This window comes from Staurois parvus, unplaced genomic scaffold (genome assembly GCF_062004578.1).
Source record: "Staurois parvus isolate SC_StPar_1 unplaced genomic scaffold, SC_StPar_1.0 ptg000014l, whole genome shotgun sequence".
NCBI lineage: Eukaryota > Metazoa > Chordata > Amphibia > Anura > Ranidae > Staurois > Staurois parvus.
In genome coordinates, this window is record NW_028317810.1 from 1383247 (window position 1) to 1400005 (window position 16759).

Below are 16759 nucleotides of genomic sequence, written 5' to 3' on the forward strand. Positions count from 1 at the left end.
CTGAAAACAGGCAAGTCCAGTATAAACATTTTTTTTTTTTTGAACATTGGCATCAAGTTGGTAAAGATGAAATGTTCATATGTAATAGTTCATGTTTATTAGACTATACACAAACTTAGACGTCCCACCAATTTTAAACCCCCACCCTTAACACACTTAAAGAAAAACTATACTAACTTCCCCTCCAGAGGTGCAACATTTGCAAGCTCCCTTGCAGGGTCCAATATCTTCTTACCAGCTTCATGCTGTTCGACCTGAATTTTGATCGGCCTGATCTGTGCAATGTACCTCCCACACATGCACACAGGAGATTATTTATCCTGGCACCTACCAACAGTAGTGGAGTAACTGTTCCTCAAACCTCACCTGGGTAACTTTTGTAGCTGTGCCTTATACCATGGCTGGTTTATCATTAACAACATGACCTTCCCCTCTCTCTAAAACTTAAGGCCTCTAAAACCCATACCCAAAAAGTCCTTAAAGTTAAAGCAATGAGTTACAGTGGCTATAAATGCTGGGGCTCCTGACACTCAATAGAACTGAAGAACCTTCTTAGGTAAGTCCAATTAATGGTGACTACCTAGTACTTGCTATACCATGGCTCGGATAAATAAGGACCTTCACAGACTTTAGACCATGTAGACTGTATGCTTGATGTAGGTACGGGAAAGCACCCTCTTCTCCCCATATTATCTGTCAGATTTGAAAACAGAGCAAGCCATGTGGGGCTCCGCCCACAAGTCCTGGCAGCCTTAGCGGCTGACGGCTTGTAGTTTTCAATGAACTACCATGGCACTGTGGAGAACCGTGGTAGTTCGTTGAAGCTTCCTGTCAGTATATCTGCTTGCCCCTACATCCCGTACGGCAAGCAGGTACTCTGACAGGTCTGCAGGAGACCTGTATGGCATCAGCGATCTACTGATCACTAGTGCAATGCTTTACAGGCTCCTTTGGACAAAAATAATAAATGCACATTTTTTTACCTCTCCAAAAGGTGAACTTATCCTTTAAGATGCACAGTAACATTTTGGATGAGATGAGAGAAAAAAAAAAAAAATAAAAGCCCTTAAAGCGGAGTTCTACTCACTCTTTAAAAAAATAAAAATCAGCAGCTACAAAAACTGTAGCTGCTGACTTTTAAAAAACAGCCACTCACCTGTCCCACAATCCCACGTTGTCCCTGCCACAGCCCGTTTCACCAGCCGTCCTGTATTCCAGGCACCAGCATCTTCAGTATCAGCACCCGGCTGTGACAGCTTGCACCTTCACAGCCGGGTGCCCACTGCGCATGCGCAAGTAGTGCTGTGCTTCCCGAATGGCCCCGTCATCTTCTGGGATCTGTCACGTGTCCCATAAGACCACAGGGAGGAAGGGTAGAAGGACAACTTCTGCTTCCTATCGCCTAGGTGATCGCAGTGGAAGTGGGAGCAGGTACTTGTCAATTTTGGGTACACGCTCCCCCCCCCCCAAAGGTGCCAATCCTTAATGGGGAGTTGGGGACCAATCTTTAAAGCGGAACTTCCACTTTTGGGTTGAAATCCACTTTCAAGTGTTACAAAACCCAGGACCCTGCACCTTTTCTCATCAGCAGTTAAAGCAGTCTTGTGACTTCAGCAGAGCACTGGTTCACTGGTTATAGTTTATAGGAGGAGTTTTCTTTTTGCTCTAGGGGGATGCAAAACCCCTGACCCTCTGTCTGGGCAGTGCTGATTAGTCCTGTGCTGATCATATGCACTCTCCCAAGAAGAAAAAAAAAAAAAAAAAAAAAACCACCTCTCTAGCAATACACACTAAACTGAGCATGTGCATGTGGCTGCAGGTTCAGCCTGTCTTATCAGGTGGACATTTGAATAAGAGGAAAGGCAGAAAAAACAGGATCAAACAGCCTTTTTACACAATGCAGAGGATTCCAAGATTGTAAGCTCCAAGGAGCAGGGCCCTCCTATCCCTCTTGTATTGAACTGTATTGTTGCTGTATTGTCTCCCGTTATATTGTAAAGTGCTGAGCAAACTGTTGGCGCCATATAAATCCTGTATAATAATAATTAACCCCTTGGGTTCCACAGTGAGTATAACAAGCATGCTTTACTAAATATACAGACTGATTTTACTGTTGTGGGTTTAGTAACACTTTAAAAACACTATAATTGCTTCCCTAATAACCTAATGGAAATGAAGCCTCAGCATGAAACTGAGCAGGAGTAAATACATATAGGATTTGGGATCCTCAGCCTCACAGGATGCCACCAAAAGGCCTACTGAAGTCATCAGCACCTAGGCGGTGACACGGAAAGGTGGGTGCAAGAAATGAAATCTTGCTGACCTATTAATCAAAGCATTCTTTTAAAAACTTACAACCCCCCCCCCCAAAAGAAACAAACAAAAACAGAATGACTAAAATGATGTTACGCTGCAAAGTGTGGGTAGACGGTACCTAGTATTGCATCGAGCGCCAGCGGGCACTGCCTCAACACCTCCTTGTAGCTGGTCACTGCTGAGCGCTCCTGGCCAGCCTTTTTATACAAGTTAGCCAACATCATGTTAATCTGTGAATAACAGAAGAAAATCAGTACAATACACGGGGAAAAGAAAGAACATCAATGGCTAAGAAATGAATTTACCTTTGGAGTTCTTTGCCGGGAAGGAATTCCATCCAATATAGCAACAGCATCTTTATCCTGCTTAAGCATTGTGTAACACTCAGCCATTTTATATTTGACTTCTATTTCGGATGGAAGACTCTAAACATAGGAGTAAACTAATATGATCAATGCAATTATTTATATATAAAAAAAGCTTTTTGTAGATAAATATGCAGTTTTATCATTTGATAGTTTCCATGCAAATAATCTCCTAAGGTGTTCCAAAATATAGTAAATAAGTAAATATTTCGATGTAGAGAACAGTTTTTTCTTTTTTTGATGCAGAGTGCTGCACCTGACCTTCTGGCTTGGCACCCCATTAACTTTTATCAACTTGTTCCCGCCCCATAACTTCCACTCCATAAATTCTGGTCTTCTGTGTGTCCCACCTACTCACCTACACTGGATGGGAGACAGAGCCTTCCATTGATATGCTCCAAACCTCTGGAATTCACTTCCAAGGAACATCAGAGAGTCATCTTCTCTATCAAATCAAATCTAAAAACTTTATTCTTTAGACAAGCTTTCACTTAATGGTCCTATTTTTCCTTTACCTTTGTTCTATCCTGTGTATTTCTTTGTAAAGCACTTTCAGAAGCTACCTTTTAAAGGTGTGTATGTATATATATAAAAAAATATATACACATACATACATAAACACACACACACAATATATATATATATATATATATATATATACACACACACACACCACACACACACACATCTATATCATATATATATATATATATATACATATATATATATACACATACATACATATATATATATATATATACACACATATATGAAATTTATTATAATAATAATAAGTGCTATAGTGGTGGGGTCATCTTCTTGCCTCAGATAACATAACTATGACGAACGCAGCATCAGACCCCTGACCTTCTCACCAAACTCGTGACCGAAGGACCAGCCAATCTAAAACCGCAATGTCACATGCGTAACAATGCCACGCCCAGCTGCACAACGATTTTCCAGCTAATTGGACCACAATCGATGTACCGGCAGCCTGGGAGCGATTGTTATTGGGTCAGGTTAATTACGCAATTAACCCGTCACACTGCCACCACCTCCTTTTTGTACAGAGAAAGAGGAAACTCGGCAATCTCAGCAATAACACTATAATGGTTGAGATAATCGTCTGTATAACACTGTCACCGCAGACCGGTTATACGGAGGGTTAAACAGACTTTAGAAACAGTTCAACGCTTTCAGAAAGAAAGATTTATTACTAAAAGGACAAAAGGGTGCAATAAAAATATTTACAGAGAAAAGATGTAACCAATATATATATATAAATGTACAGAAAACAACAGCACAGCAAAGAGGTAACAGAAAGGAGGTTAAAGGGTTAAAGTACTTGCCAATCAGCTTTGGGTTTGCAGATCAAGTTTCAAAGCAAAAGGGCATGTCTCCCAGGTTGGTTCTGATGTTAAAAGGGAGAATTCTTCAACTTAACTCTCTTAGGCCTGACAGCCCATTTTGTAGTTCCTTAGCAGGGGGTGTCTCTGAAGTCAAGGACCAATGCCCCGTTTAGGGAGGGAAGGTCTGGGCGTAGACCTAAACTAGAGCCAAAATCTCTTCTAGTTCATATTTTGGCTCATAACTTTTCCTATGCACAAGTGACATTCCATCCGCGGGTAGATTACTATGCAGACGCATCTGAGGAATGGGTAGATATGAAATATGAAAAACATATTTGAAGGGTTCCAGAGATGTACTTTTCTGCTTTCCTAGGTATTCCAGTCAGGGAGTGTGACCTATCAAACTGTTTGTCTTCTCGTGGGCAATCTGAAGATATGCCTGGTTTTTATGTAAGTCTCTCATATTTCAAGATATGAGACATAGGGGAAAAATGGATTTTAAAAGTGTTATCTGGTTCGTGCACCTCTGGAATGTCTTTGAACTCCTGGGAAGGCTTGTGTTATCTTTTAAGATGTGCTAGATTGCACAGCTTTCTTAGACAGCCAGGCGCTCAGCTCAGAGAGGTTGTATAGCTCTGGGCTCCCTGGTGGGCTCTGGCCTGCCTGTGACACTTCCAACACCCACACCGACCAGATGTCACTGTGGCTCTCAGAGAGGGAGGGGGAGAATGAGGGGAGACATGGAGAATTCTAAACAAAATGGAAGGCCGCGTCCGTCTCTGTGTGTACACTTGCTACTATAACTACCTAAAAGAATTGCGATAGAACATTTGGATTGTCTTTGGAGTTGTTGCCGACATGTTTGGCAATACTTCATCTGAATAAAATAACATTATTCATAGTCTATTCTGTCCCAAGATAGGGTAAATATTAGGTAAGTTTGCAGGAAGATGCTATGTAAATTCACAAGGTATCAGTGCGCATAGTTATAAGGCTGGTGGCATTTTGTGACCTAAAGCGGAATTGAACCAAACAGTGCTGACAGGTACAATTTTTATGACAGAAGAGACTCTAGTGGCCTCTTCTGTCATAACTACTTCTCCCTGTCTGTCAGCCCAGTGTACATTAAAACACCGACCTTTGCCATGATGATGCGACCTGCATGGGAGTGATGTCATCACAGCCTAGCCAATGAAGTGGCTGAACAATCCGAACCCGCAAGACCTGGAGAAGATGGAAGCTCCTGTGAACTTACAGGTAAGTCTACCGTAACTGGCACATTATGGCCAACAGTTCCTGGGGACCCATTAAAAAATAAATAAATAGTTGTGGAACTTAAAGCTGAGTTTCAGATGAAAAAAAAATAAATAAAAGTCAGCAGTTACAAAAACTGTAGCTGCTGACATTTAAAATAGAGTCACTTACCTGTCCCTCAGTCCAGCGGTGTCCTCACCATGGCTGGTTACACTGGCCATCTTCTCTCCCTGGCGCCGGAATCTTCAGCGTGGGCACCCGGCTGTAACAGCTTGCGGCTTCACAGCTGGGTACCCACTGCGCATGCACGAGAAGCGCTGCACTTTGTGAATGGCCCCGAAGTCTTCTGGGACATGACAGGTCCCAATCCTTAATGGGGCACGGGGGACAAAGACTTAAAGCGGAACTTCCCCTTTTGGGTGGAACTCCACTTTAATTCTGCTTTACCCAACTGATAGTGGCCAGCAACTATCTTAAAGTTTATAGGAAGCTGAAAAGGGGCCTTGCATTAAGATCATATACACTCGAACAAGTGTGTCAATCAGGTGTACCACCTGACTGTCCAATATTTTTCCAATATGACTCACTGCTATCTCATACACAATACTAGCACTTACACAGTATTTTATAAAGGAATGGGAAAAAGAATGATATTTTACGGTCACCAACAACCACTCACATGGGTGCAGAGAGTGGACAAAATTCACTCTGTGTGACTGAATGGTGAGATGCAATATCGTAGTGACTGGTGAGCTGCTGTTGTGGGGATTTACTATCTGCTGCTAGAAACACTGAGTCATTTAGGAACTGAGCATACAGCCATTTATTACACTTATTGCTGCCTACAGGCTTGAATGAAGCTATACAACTAGGCACCAACGCTAGCCGGCTGAAGAGTTAGGACTAAAGACAGTCCCTTTACAGCTGCTACACAAGAGACCCTCACCTATTACTTGTGCAAAAAGGTACATCTCAGGTGACATTGTACCATATCCTAGCCATTCTCCTAGAGTGCACTCTAGACTAGTCATAGTATTATTACTCATATTGCATGGCAATGTTTATTTACACTGTTTATTGCTGACACTACTACTTCATGAGTTAATCTCAATCTAGTGGTACAGAACTCTATCCTAATTTACCTTGGCATAGAGATTATACTTTCCAGTGCACTGTGTCTGAATCTACCTTCTGTGCGTTCATTTATGGTCAAATCACCATTTATTCTAATGTACCCACACAGAGTTCATTTATTACTAAACAATCTAGTGCAGGGTTTCTCAACCGGACTTCCACTGCGATCTACCCATCAGATGCAGGCAGCTAACAGGTAGATCACATCCCTTGCATTCAGAGCAGTAGCAGCAAACACAGATTTCTCTACTGTTCCCCACCAGCCTGTCCTCCCCTCCTGTCCATCCCACGTGCTTGTATGTGACATCACTTGGGATGGACAGGAAGGGAGAAAGAGCTGGTGGGGAACAGAAAGCCAGAAGAGGAAAGATCAGTCACTTCCCTGCCATGCTCTGCATATTAAACTGACAGGAAACCAGTACGTGCTGTGTGCCCCATGTAATGTGCCCCAAAATGTACCCTGTTCCCAACAACTCACTACCCCAATCCGTCAGACTGTCACCTTCCCTCCTCACCTTTAGGCGCACTCTGAAACACATCTCTTCAGAGAAGCCTACCCAGCCCTCACCTAATTGCTGATCTCCTCTGCTCTTCCCACCACTCCATCCCCCACAGCTATTTCCTCCTGCACCACTCTCTCCTCCCTCCTAGATTGTAAGTTCCAAGGAGCAGGGCCCTCGAACCCCTCGTGTATCGCATTGTATTGTTACTGTACTGTCTCGTGTACTGTCTCCCATTATAATGTACAGCGCTGAGCAGACTTTTGGAGCTATAAAAATACTGTATAATAATAATAACATAAGATGCCCTGCTTCAACGTAAGGTACCCTGCCTGCATGTAATGTGCATTGCTGCCCCCTGTGTTGTTTATCTCATGTTGATTCAGAATCGAGCATCTCTGCAGAAATAAGCAAGCACAACTTTCTCACTGTATAGGCACGTTTTAATATTTGTTATATCTGCTAATCCCTCCGCTGGCTTCCATTCGCCCAACAAATAAAATTCAAAATACTAACAACTTACAAAGCCATCCCCAACTCTGCCTCCAGCTACATCACCAACCTGGTCTCAAAATATCAACCAAACCGCTCTCTTCGATCCTTCCAAGACCTTCAGCTCTCTAGTTCCTGTGTCACCTCCTCCCATGCTCGCCTCCAGGACTTCTCTCGAGCTTCTCACATCCTATGGAACTCCCTACCCCAATCTGTCCGGTTGTCTCCAAATCTATCCACCTTTAGACGATCCCTTTTTAAAGAACACCTCTTTAAAGAAGCCTATCTTGCTTCTACCTAGTAAACCGCCATTTATTTCCTCCATCAGCTCATCACCCACAGCTATTACTGTTTGCATCACTCAACCCCTCCTCCTAGATTGTAAGCTCTAACGAGCAGGGCCCTCTGTTTCCTCTTGTACCAAATTGTATTGTAACTGTAATGTCTACCTTAATTTTGTAAAGCGCTGCACAAACTGTTGCCGCTATAAAACATCTGTCTAAAAATAATATCAACAGTTCGCTGATCATACCAATGTTCCATGAGCTGTAGATGTGAACATTATTTCAGGGGTTCTCCAAGATCCCAAATTTATTGCCAAGGGTTTCTCAAAAAAAAAAAAAAAAAAAAAAAAAGAAGGTTGAGAAAACTTGGTCTAGTGTCTATTTGCTGGTGCTACTTCACAGGCAAATTAAAGCTTTCTATACTGGTGTTCTTATAAGTGCTTGCAGTAGCTTTCATTCAACCAGGTGTGTCAGAGGGCCAGAGGGTGTTCTTTGAGTTGAGGTACAAAAGAGAGAACCCAAATTATCAAGCGGCTGCTTGCACTACTTTAGGATGTTTTCATAATTAACTAAACATATTTTTATACCCCCTCTCCACCAATATACACTGCTCAAAAAAATTAAAGAACACTTTGAAAACACATCATATCTCAATGGGGAAAAATATCATGCTGGATATCTATACTGATATGGACTAGGTAATGTGTTAGGAACGCAAGGATGCCCAATCGTTTGATGGAAATGAAAATTATCAACCTACAGAGGACTGAATTCAAAGACACCCCGAAAATCCAAGTGAAAAGATGATGCAGTAGGCTAGTCTCTTGAGCGGAAGACACAGCAAACCTTCTGGCAATGGCACGTATTGATGTGCCATCCTGGAGGAGTTGGACTGCCTATAACCTATGTAGGGTGCAGGTATCGACTCATGCTACCAGTAGTGACACTGACCCTAGCCAAATGCAAAACTAGTGAAAAACAGTCAGAAAAGATTAGTAGGGAAAAAAATGTCAGTGGCCTTCACCTGTAAAACCATTCCTGTTTCGGGGGTTGTGTCATTGTTGCCCATCTAGTGCACCTGTTAATTTAATTAACACCAAAGCAGCTGAAATCCGATTAACAATCCCCTCTGCTACTTAACTGACCAGATCAATATCCTAGGAGTTTAATTAACTTGATGCTATACTCAAAATGGCCGCCGGGCCTCCTCGTGGCACCGGCGGCTTGATGTCAACGGCGTCCTAGGGACATCCAACAGGGTCAGTGTGTTTGCTCATACTTGGCTGTTCTTCTGTATTCTGCACCTATGCTGCTTTCAAATAAAGTTTTAATTACTACACTATGAGTGCTCCCCTGTGTCTCCTGTGAGGAGCTTTTCCATCCTTGTAGCCCTTGGGATTCCTGTGCCAGTTCCTTTTGGAGGCTCATCTAGATCGTCATTGCTCTGACCTGCTGGATCACTTTCCACCACATGAGGGCGTAGGATCTCCATTCTTCCAAGCCATATACCTGACCAGCCTTAAGTGGATAAAGGATCTTCAGGATATACACACATATGCGCATTATCTTTGCGCGTTCTGGTTAGTGCAAAATTCTACCATTTTCACTGGGAAACAAGGAACACTGTTTTTATTGGACTGTGTTTATTATTATTATTATTTCTAATATTTTTTCAAGAGCGCTGCATTTCTTCTTTTTATGTATTTTGGGACTTTTATGTGTTTTCCTATATGTTCAGCTGCTTGCAATTTATATGAGCGCTTACTATATACCACCATTATTTCCAATGCTTTAATGACTGCTTTGAACAAAAAAAAAAGTTTTATATATATATATATATATATATATATATATATATATAAATAGATATAGAGATATTTTTTTTATTATAAATTATGATTATTAATAATAATAATGTTTTTTTCTGTAAATATATGTGAAATTATTTTTTTCTGTAAAAAGTTAACTTGACCTTTAAAGGTTCCCTTGTCCAGAAACGTATACTTGCCTTTTTTTTCCACTCCCGACGCATCATTCAGCAACCAGGAGCAAGGATGGAAAGCCCTGTGTAAGTTCAAATCAGATTCACAAACAAAGCTTATGCAGGGCTTGTTGTCTTTCCGCCCATCCATGTCACAGCACTGGGCCAATCACCAATGTGGTCAGAAGAAGCTAGTCACATGTTTCTCTGTACCTGAATGTAACAAGTATTTTCTTTGCTCCCAGTAGATGAATGGAGCAACAAATGGGTAAAGGAAAAGTATGTTCTGTTGGCAGACAAGCCTCAGTCGTTTTGTGGAAGAAAAATTAGGACCATTTGTTACCAGATGGAGACACTATCCACTTACTGCAAAACCTGAAGGGCGCACAAGGGCCGACTGCGCTTCATGGCCAGCCCTGAATCTTTCAGCAGACTTTAAGAGGAATTCGGAGGGCTCTTGGTCGCTCTCCCCCCCCTTTGGGGCAGCTCCCATTGTACTGACCTTTGCCAGTCTGCTGGAGCATGCGCAGGTGGGGTGCCGACATGTGACGTCATCCCGCCCTAGTGGGGCCACGCGTGGATGCCTCGGGGGTTGCCATGACTATGGAACCACGCATGCGCACTGCGTGGTACTTACTGCGCATGCGTCTCAACGCCATATTTAAAGCCTCAAGTCAAGGACAAATGGCTAGACTTCTCCGCACTCAGGCTGTTTTATTACGGCAGGCTTTTTATGTAATTTAGGATACAGATGAGAATTGGCTGCCCCATACTCTAAGAATTTTGTATTATCTGCCATTTAGTATGTACTATGGAAAAATAATGAGAGAGTCTTTGTTTTGCATAATGATTTATCAACTTTACCACGGAGTGTCTTTAGTGCTGCACTGTACACTTAGATACTACTGCTTTTATAGCCCTTATAATAACATAGTTAGTGATAGGAATCCCCATATATACTCATGTCCAGGCCAATTGGCACACTTTCTTCATAATGAGATCTGTGCTGCCTGGTTGGAACAAAGTGTAGATATTTGGCAGCAGTTGTAGTATGCACTTTAATGTAATTTTGATTTTTGGCTTATTATTTTAACGTAAGAAGCCTATACCCTCTTGTCTAGATATGAACCTCTATCTATTGATATCTAGTCATACTATTTTTCTATTCATATATATTTTTGACTAATAATGCACATGGTCTAGTAAATGTATATTTTTTTCTCGGCTATATAGCCTTATACCTGGTTCTATTGTCTGAGTGACCCCAGTGTGAGACATTTCTGGGGGTCCTCCATTCTCTCCCTAAACTGTTTTTCCATTTAGCCTTGGATACATCAAGGTGTTGATGGTGAACACATTAACAGGAGACCATTCTGCTTTTGTAATTGTGGAGAGCAAATCCGTGTAAAGAAGTTGGATGGTATGCAATGCGGATACATGTTTCTAATTCTGTTGCGTCTAATGATATAATTATAGATTCTGATCGATATCCACTGTATTCTATAGAATGTCTTTTGACCATCCCCCCTCTTCAGTTTACCCCTGAGGAAAGAGTTCTGAGTCTCTAGCTGAAGTCTACTTGCCTTTTTTCCCTCCCTTGGTCTACATAAGAGGGAGAACAATACATTATATCTTACAGCAAGCTAACATGCTCTTTTGCAATTATCTTTATGTGTGATTTTAAAGTTTGCACAATGTCTTAATTCAATGATGTTTTAAATCTTTGTAAAAAAAATCATTCATGTGTTTATACAATGTTGTTGATGTTGCCTTAAAAGTCCCAGTACATTCTAAAAGGGAACATATTTTTGGTACTCTAACGTTTGGGATGTTGGCAACCAGATGATGAACCCTGTGTTGGACCCGCCTATTCCAGTAGATGAATGGAGGAACAAAAGGGTAAAGGAAAAGTAGGTTCTGTTGGCAGACAAATCTCTTAAGTGAACCTCAAACAAAGAAAAGTGCTACAAAACTTCATATGACAATTCCTAGATGAAGTATAGGTCTCAACGTGGCAGTCATGCAGTCTCATCCGCTGCACCTGCAAATCTCAATCACGAAATGTCGCCAACCAGGTGAGGATTAAAATGCTAATATCTTTATTTCAAATACAGAGTAAAAATGTTTCAAGTGACAAGCAACACTAACGTGTTTCAGTCAGACAAGACCTTAGTCATAGTTCTATACTAGTGGTGCACCTAAATGAAAAATCTGCTGCCAAAACTGAAACATCTGCGTATGTGGGGAGGCTCAAATTTTTTTATTTTTTTTAACTTTTAACGTTTGTTTTTATTTATTTTTTTAACTTAAGAATTTATTGCTATCACAGAGGACTAATAGTCCCCTACGTGAAAGCATATAATTGACAGGTCCTGTGTGTGTGCGCGCAAGTAGGGGATAGGAGAGGAGCAGTGTATACAGTGAGGGAGCAGTGTATACAGACAGGATCCCTCACTTAAATTAGTCCAAAAAAGAATCTTCCCTCTTTTAACAAATAGTCTACCTATATATAAAACAGCAAGACCTTCCCCATATAATTATATACGCAAACTGACAAAAAATCATAAAAGTCCAGTGTCTCGATAATCAATAAAAAAATGTAGAACTTGAAAAGATATTTCTTGCAGTGTTGATTGTGTTCAATGATTTTTGTGAAAAACCTCAAAAATAAAGAAACTCAAAATAGTGCATTAACATAACACAAACAAAGAAAGAAAAGAGAGAAGAAAAAGAAAAAAAATATATATAATTTTTTTTTTTTTTTTTCTTCTCTCTTTTCTTTCTTTGTTTGTGTTATGTTAATGCACTATTTTGAGTTTCTTTATTTTTGAGGTTTTTCACAAAAATCATTGAACACAATCAACACTGCAAGAAATATCTTTTCAAGTTCTACATTTTTTTTATTGATTATCGAGACACTGGACTTTTATGATTTTTTGTCAGTTTGCGTATATAATTATATGGGGAAGGTCTTGCTGTTTTATATATAGGTAGACTATTTGTTAAAAGAGGGAAGATTCTTTTTTGGACTAATTTATTTGATTTTAAACTTTCAGGGGTTGAAAGTTTTTTCTAATTTGGAATTAGTGTAGGTTTAAGGGTTTTTTGACTTGATATCATATTCACATTGCATTTATAAGGATCCCTCACTTGCCGCTGCTAATATGTAATTGCCAGTTTTTAAATGCAGTTACTTTTTTTTCCTTTTACTATAGCTCTGAGAAGGAGCTGTCATTTGCCCCGCCGCTAAAGTAAACAGGGGTGGGGTCGCTGGGTAATGTCATTTGGTGACCCCGCCCCTTTGTTTACTTTACTGGCAGGGCGAATGGCACAGTGAAAGGGAAAAAAAAGCCAGCAATTGCATGTAAAAAAAACGGCAAAGACATTTAGCAACTGCAAGCAAGGCAGCCTGTCTGTATACACTGCTCCCTCACTGTTACCTTCTCTCCTGCCTTTCTCCACCACCCCCCCATCTACAGTACACAGAGCCCCCAAAAACCCCCGGCCAAACAGTCAGTCTGCCCCTCACTGGGGCCAGGCCTCTAATTATCAGCACCTGTATCAGCTCAATGTTTCCTTTTGTCAAAATGCTGACAGTTCTATTTTCAGCAGATATGTTTCAGCCACCGAAATGTCGGCACATCCCTATTCTATACTATGACTAAGGTCTTGTTTGACTGAAACGCATTAGTGCTGATGTCACTTGGAACATACTCTGCATTTAAAATAAAGACATTAGCATTTTAATCCTCACCTTGTTGCCGACCTTTTTTGATTGAGATTCTTAAGTGAACCTGTTGTCCACATGCTTACTTAAAAAATTAATCACCTTATGTAAATTCTACTGTGATCAAATGGGTAGATTTGTCGATTTTTTTAAGAAAGCAGCTGCTGTACCTGATTTTGTGGTGTCGCACCGGCATTTCCCGTGGATGGCCTGACTTTAGAAGTCTTGGTTAAGGCTTTTTTCTGCTGGAGAGCCATGGTATATTTACTGACAGCATTGCGATACTCCTTGTCGTGGAAGAGGGAATCTGCATGGTATACTAATAACTGGTACTTCTGTGATGGTGAAAACATCTCCCTAAGTAGGAAGTAATAAAATTAGAAAATGAAAAATGTTTACCCTACAGATGGCATGACAGTAAATTCATGAGGCTCAGTCAATCTACAGACCCCTTTAAATGACCAATTTACCCAGTAAAACAGCAACACAGAAATTATTTTTTGCCCTGTGCCCTGATTTCAACTGTTCTACCCTCCGCCTTACTTACCAGGATCTGACGCCCCGCAGCCTTCGGGACTCTTTACACCCCCACAAGACTCCCTCTGCTTGCCGAAATTGTGCATTACAGCCGCATAGACTTCTATGGGGCCGTCAACCTACCCGGGAGATGGACTTGGTTGAGAAAAGCAAAGAGGACTTGCATTGTGGGATGTAGACAACCCCCACAGGTCATGGTTGTCAGATCTCAGTAAGTATGGATCAGTGGAAGGGGATGGCAGGATGGTTTAGGTGAGGTCATAAAAAAAGAAGTGCACTCTGCCTGAAAGTGTGCCAATTCTAAAATGAGTTACGTGTGTGGATATTTGTGATGGGTAGGTTACTGACTCTCATTAGAAGTGCAGAAGCTACTTAGAAGAGTGGTAAAATGTCATCATCATTACAAAACAAGTCCAAGTGAATGTGACAAATTCTATACACCGATCAGCCAGAACTTTATGGCCACAGTTCCCCGCAGTTTGCTCAGTTCCCCCTTTTTGCCACCAAAAACAGCCCTGATCCATTGAGGAATGAACTCCACAAGAACTCTGAATGTAAGCCGTGGTATGGGGCACCAAGTCGTCAGTAGCAGATCCTTTAAAGGAGAAGTATGGCCAAAGCTCTTTTGTCCATATTTCTCTTGTGGGTCACAGTACACTCAGTTCTGCACTCCTGTGACCCACATTCAAATTCTAAAGCCAGTTGCTGGCTGATGTCACAGAGCCGGTCCAGGCTCTGTGGGGATAATGACAATAATGTCAGGATCCACCCATATGCCTGACCAGCAGCTGGCTCAACCTCTCACCGAGCTATCAGTCATTGCTGACTATCAGTGATTGCTCTGCCCCTCACTGGAGCTGTGCTGGCTGTAGAGTGGGCGGGTGCGCCGCTGAGAGGCTGAGCCAGATGCTCCCACCCACTCCACAGCCTAATGCTCCAGTGAGGGGCAGAGCACAGAGCAATGACTGATAGTCAATAGTTTGGCTCAGTGCAGACCAGAGACCTTAGCAGTCTTAAATTGCTCAGTTCTGTGTGTAGAGATGGGGGTACACATACAGCGCAGAGTCTATGATGCATCCACCTAGATGAGTATAAATGCTTTTTGGTTTTTTTCTTCTTTTTTTTAAATCCCACACTTCTCTTTTAAAGGCCAAGTTCACCTTTAGGAGCACGTTACACCCTAAATATGGGTGTTACATGCTTCTACGTACCCACCTTCCACCGCCAATGCTCCCCACTTTGTGAAAGTGGGCTGGAGGCTTTGCCTGCACTTGCTATCACAATTTTAAAAAAAGAGTGGCCAATATGAGGCCCTGTCCATGCAGCTGGGTCATTCATCCACAGTCTTCTATGAATGAGCAGATTACAAGTACAGTTCACCTGTAAACAAATGTGTCATCTGTCTCCGCCCCCCCCCTTCGCTGCCACATCTGGAACCTTTTGGGGGGGGGGGTACCTGGTCCTGATGGGCACCCGCTCACACTACCGGCTTAATGTGCCACGGCCCTCCCTCCTTCCTCCCGAAGCCCTCTGGGACACTTCACAGGTCTCAGAAGACTGCGGCCCATTCACAAAGCCCAGCATGCTTTGTGCATGTGCAGTAGAAGACTAGGTTTCCCCTAGTCAAGATGGCAGCGCCAGCACCCGAAAGCTGACTGAAGAATCCACTCAGTGGGAGGACACCGCTGGATCCCTGGACAGGTAAGTGCCCTAATATTAAAAGTGAGCAGCTACAGTATTTGTTTTTCGGTGGAGGGGGCGAACCGCCGCTTTATGTCCTGCACGTTTGTAAGGTGGGGCCTCCAAGGATCGGACTTGTTCTTCCAGCACATCCCACAGATGCTTGACGGCCTGAGATCTGATGAATCAGAAGGCCAATTCAACACCTCAAACCACTGAATAGCAGGACCCAAGGTTTCCCAGCAGAATATTGCCCACAGCATCACACTGCTTCCACCAGCTTGCCTTCTCATAGTTCTCATTCACATGATGTAAAAGAAAAGCGATTCATCAAATCACACCACCTTCTTCCATTCCATGGTCTAGTTGTGATGCTCATTTTGGATATGGGTACCCTGACTGGTCTGCGCCTACACAGCCCCATACACAACAAACTGTGGTAACCATTTTTTTCAGCTTCAGGGACAACATGTTCACTTGCGTCCTAATATATCCCACCCACTTTCAGATACCATTGTAATGAAATAATCAATGTTATTCATGTTACGTGCCAGTGGTCATAAAGTTATGGCTGATCGGTGGAATGTAGAATGGGGCCACCCTGACTATCACACCCCCATATTGGACTTCCTGATGGAGTTTTGTTGTCATTTAATGGACATGATGAAAGACAAAGCAGACAGCATGGCTCCTCCTCCAGAGGGTGGGCACTCCTATAGCAGAGACTGTGGGTGACCCTCTGATAATGTGTACTAGAAGGTGCCCCCCTTTACCCCAGGCATTCCCCCCCATGACAGCCATCTGTGTAGGACTCACGGGTTGTTGTTGCTCATGGTCAGTAGCAGGCTGCTCAGTAGGCGCACATTGGAGTGGAGGCCAGCAGCGGCCATGTCCCGTACATGATCGATGACACTCATGTTGTACACAGCAGATCTGCAGCCAATAACACACACACACGGCTCCCGTACTATTCGCATTAAATCATGGCGCTTGCTGGTGACTTCACCAAACCCAGCACTGAGCTGCCCGTGGCGCGCCTGATCCAACCCTATACACTGGCTGTCGAACAGCCAGTCACATGTTCCTCCGTAGCCGGAAGTAGCCTCAGACCAGTAGCCAGAACGGTTTTTGGTGACTAGT

The 16759-nt window shown here is 42.5% G+C and overlaps 1 protein-coding gene across 1 annotated transcript in view; it reads right to left on the bottom strand.

Annotated features, from left to right (window-relative positions):
- The window catches only part of ANAPC7 (anaphase promoting complex subunit 7), a 76524-nt gene extending 59776 nt beyond the window's left edge, over positions 1-16748 (bottom strand). The window contains exons 1-4 of the mRNA XM_089676614.1: positions 16436-16748; positions 13573-13759; positions 2622-2741; positions 2435-2546 (exon numbers count right to left, since the gene is read on the bottom strand). Of these exons, the coding sequence (XP_089532740.1) occupies positions 2435-2546; positions 2622-2741; positions 13573-13759; positions 16436-16596 (580 nt within the window). The 5' untranslated portion in view covers positions 16597-16748. The remainder of the gene's footprint in view (positions 1-2434; positions 2547-2621; positions 2742-13572; positions 13760-16435) is intronic.
- Positions 16749-16759: the final 11 nt, after the last annotated feature.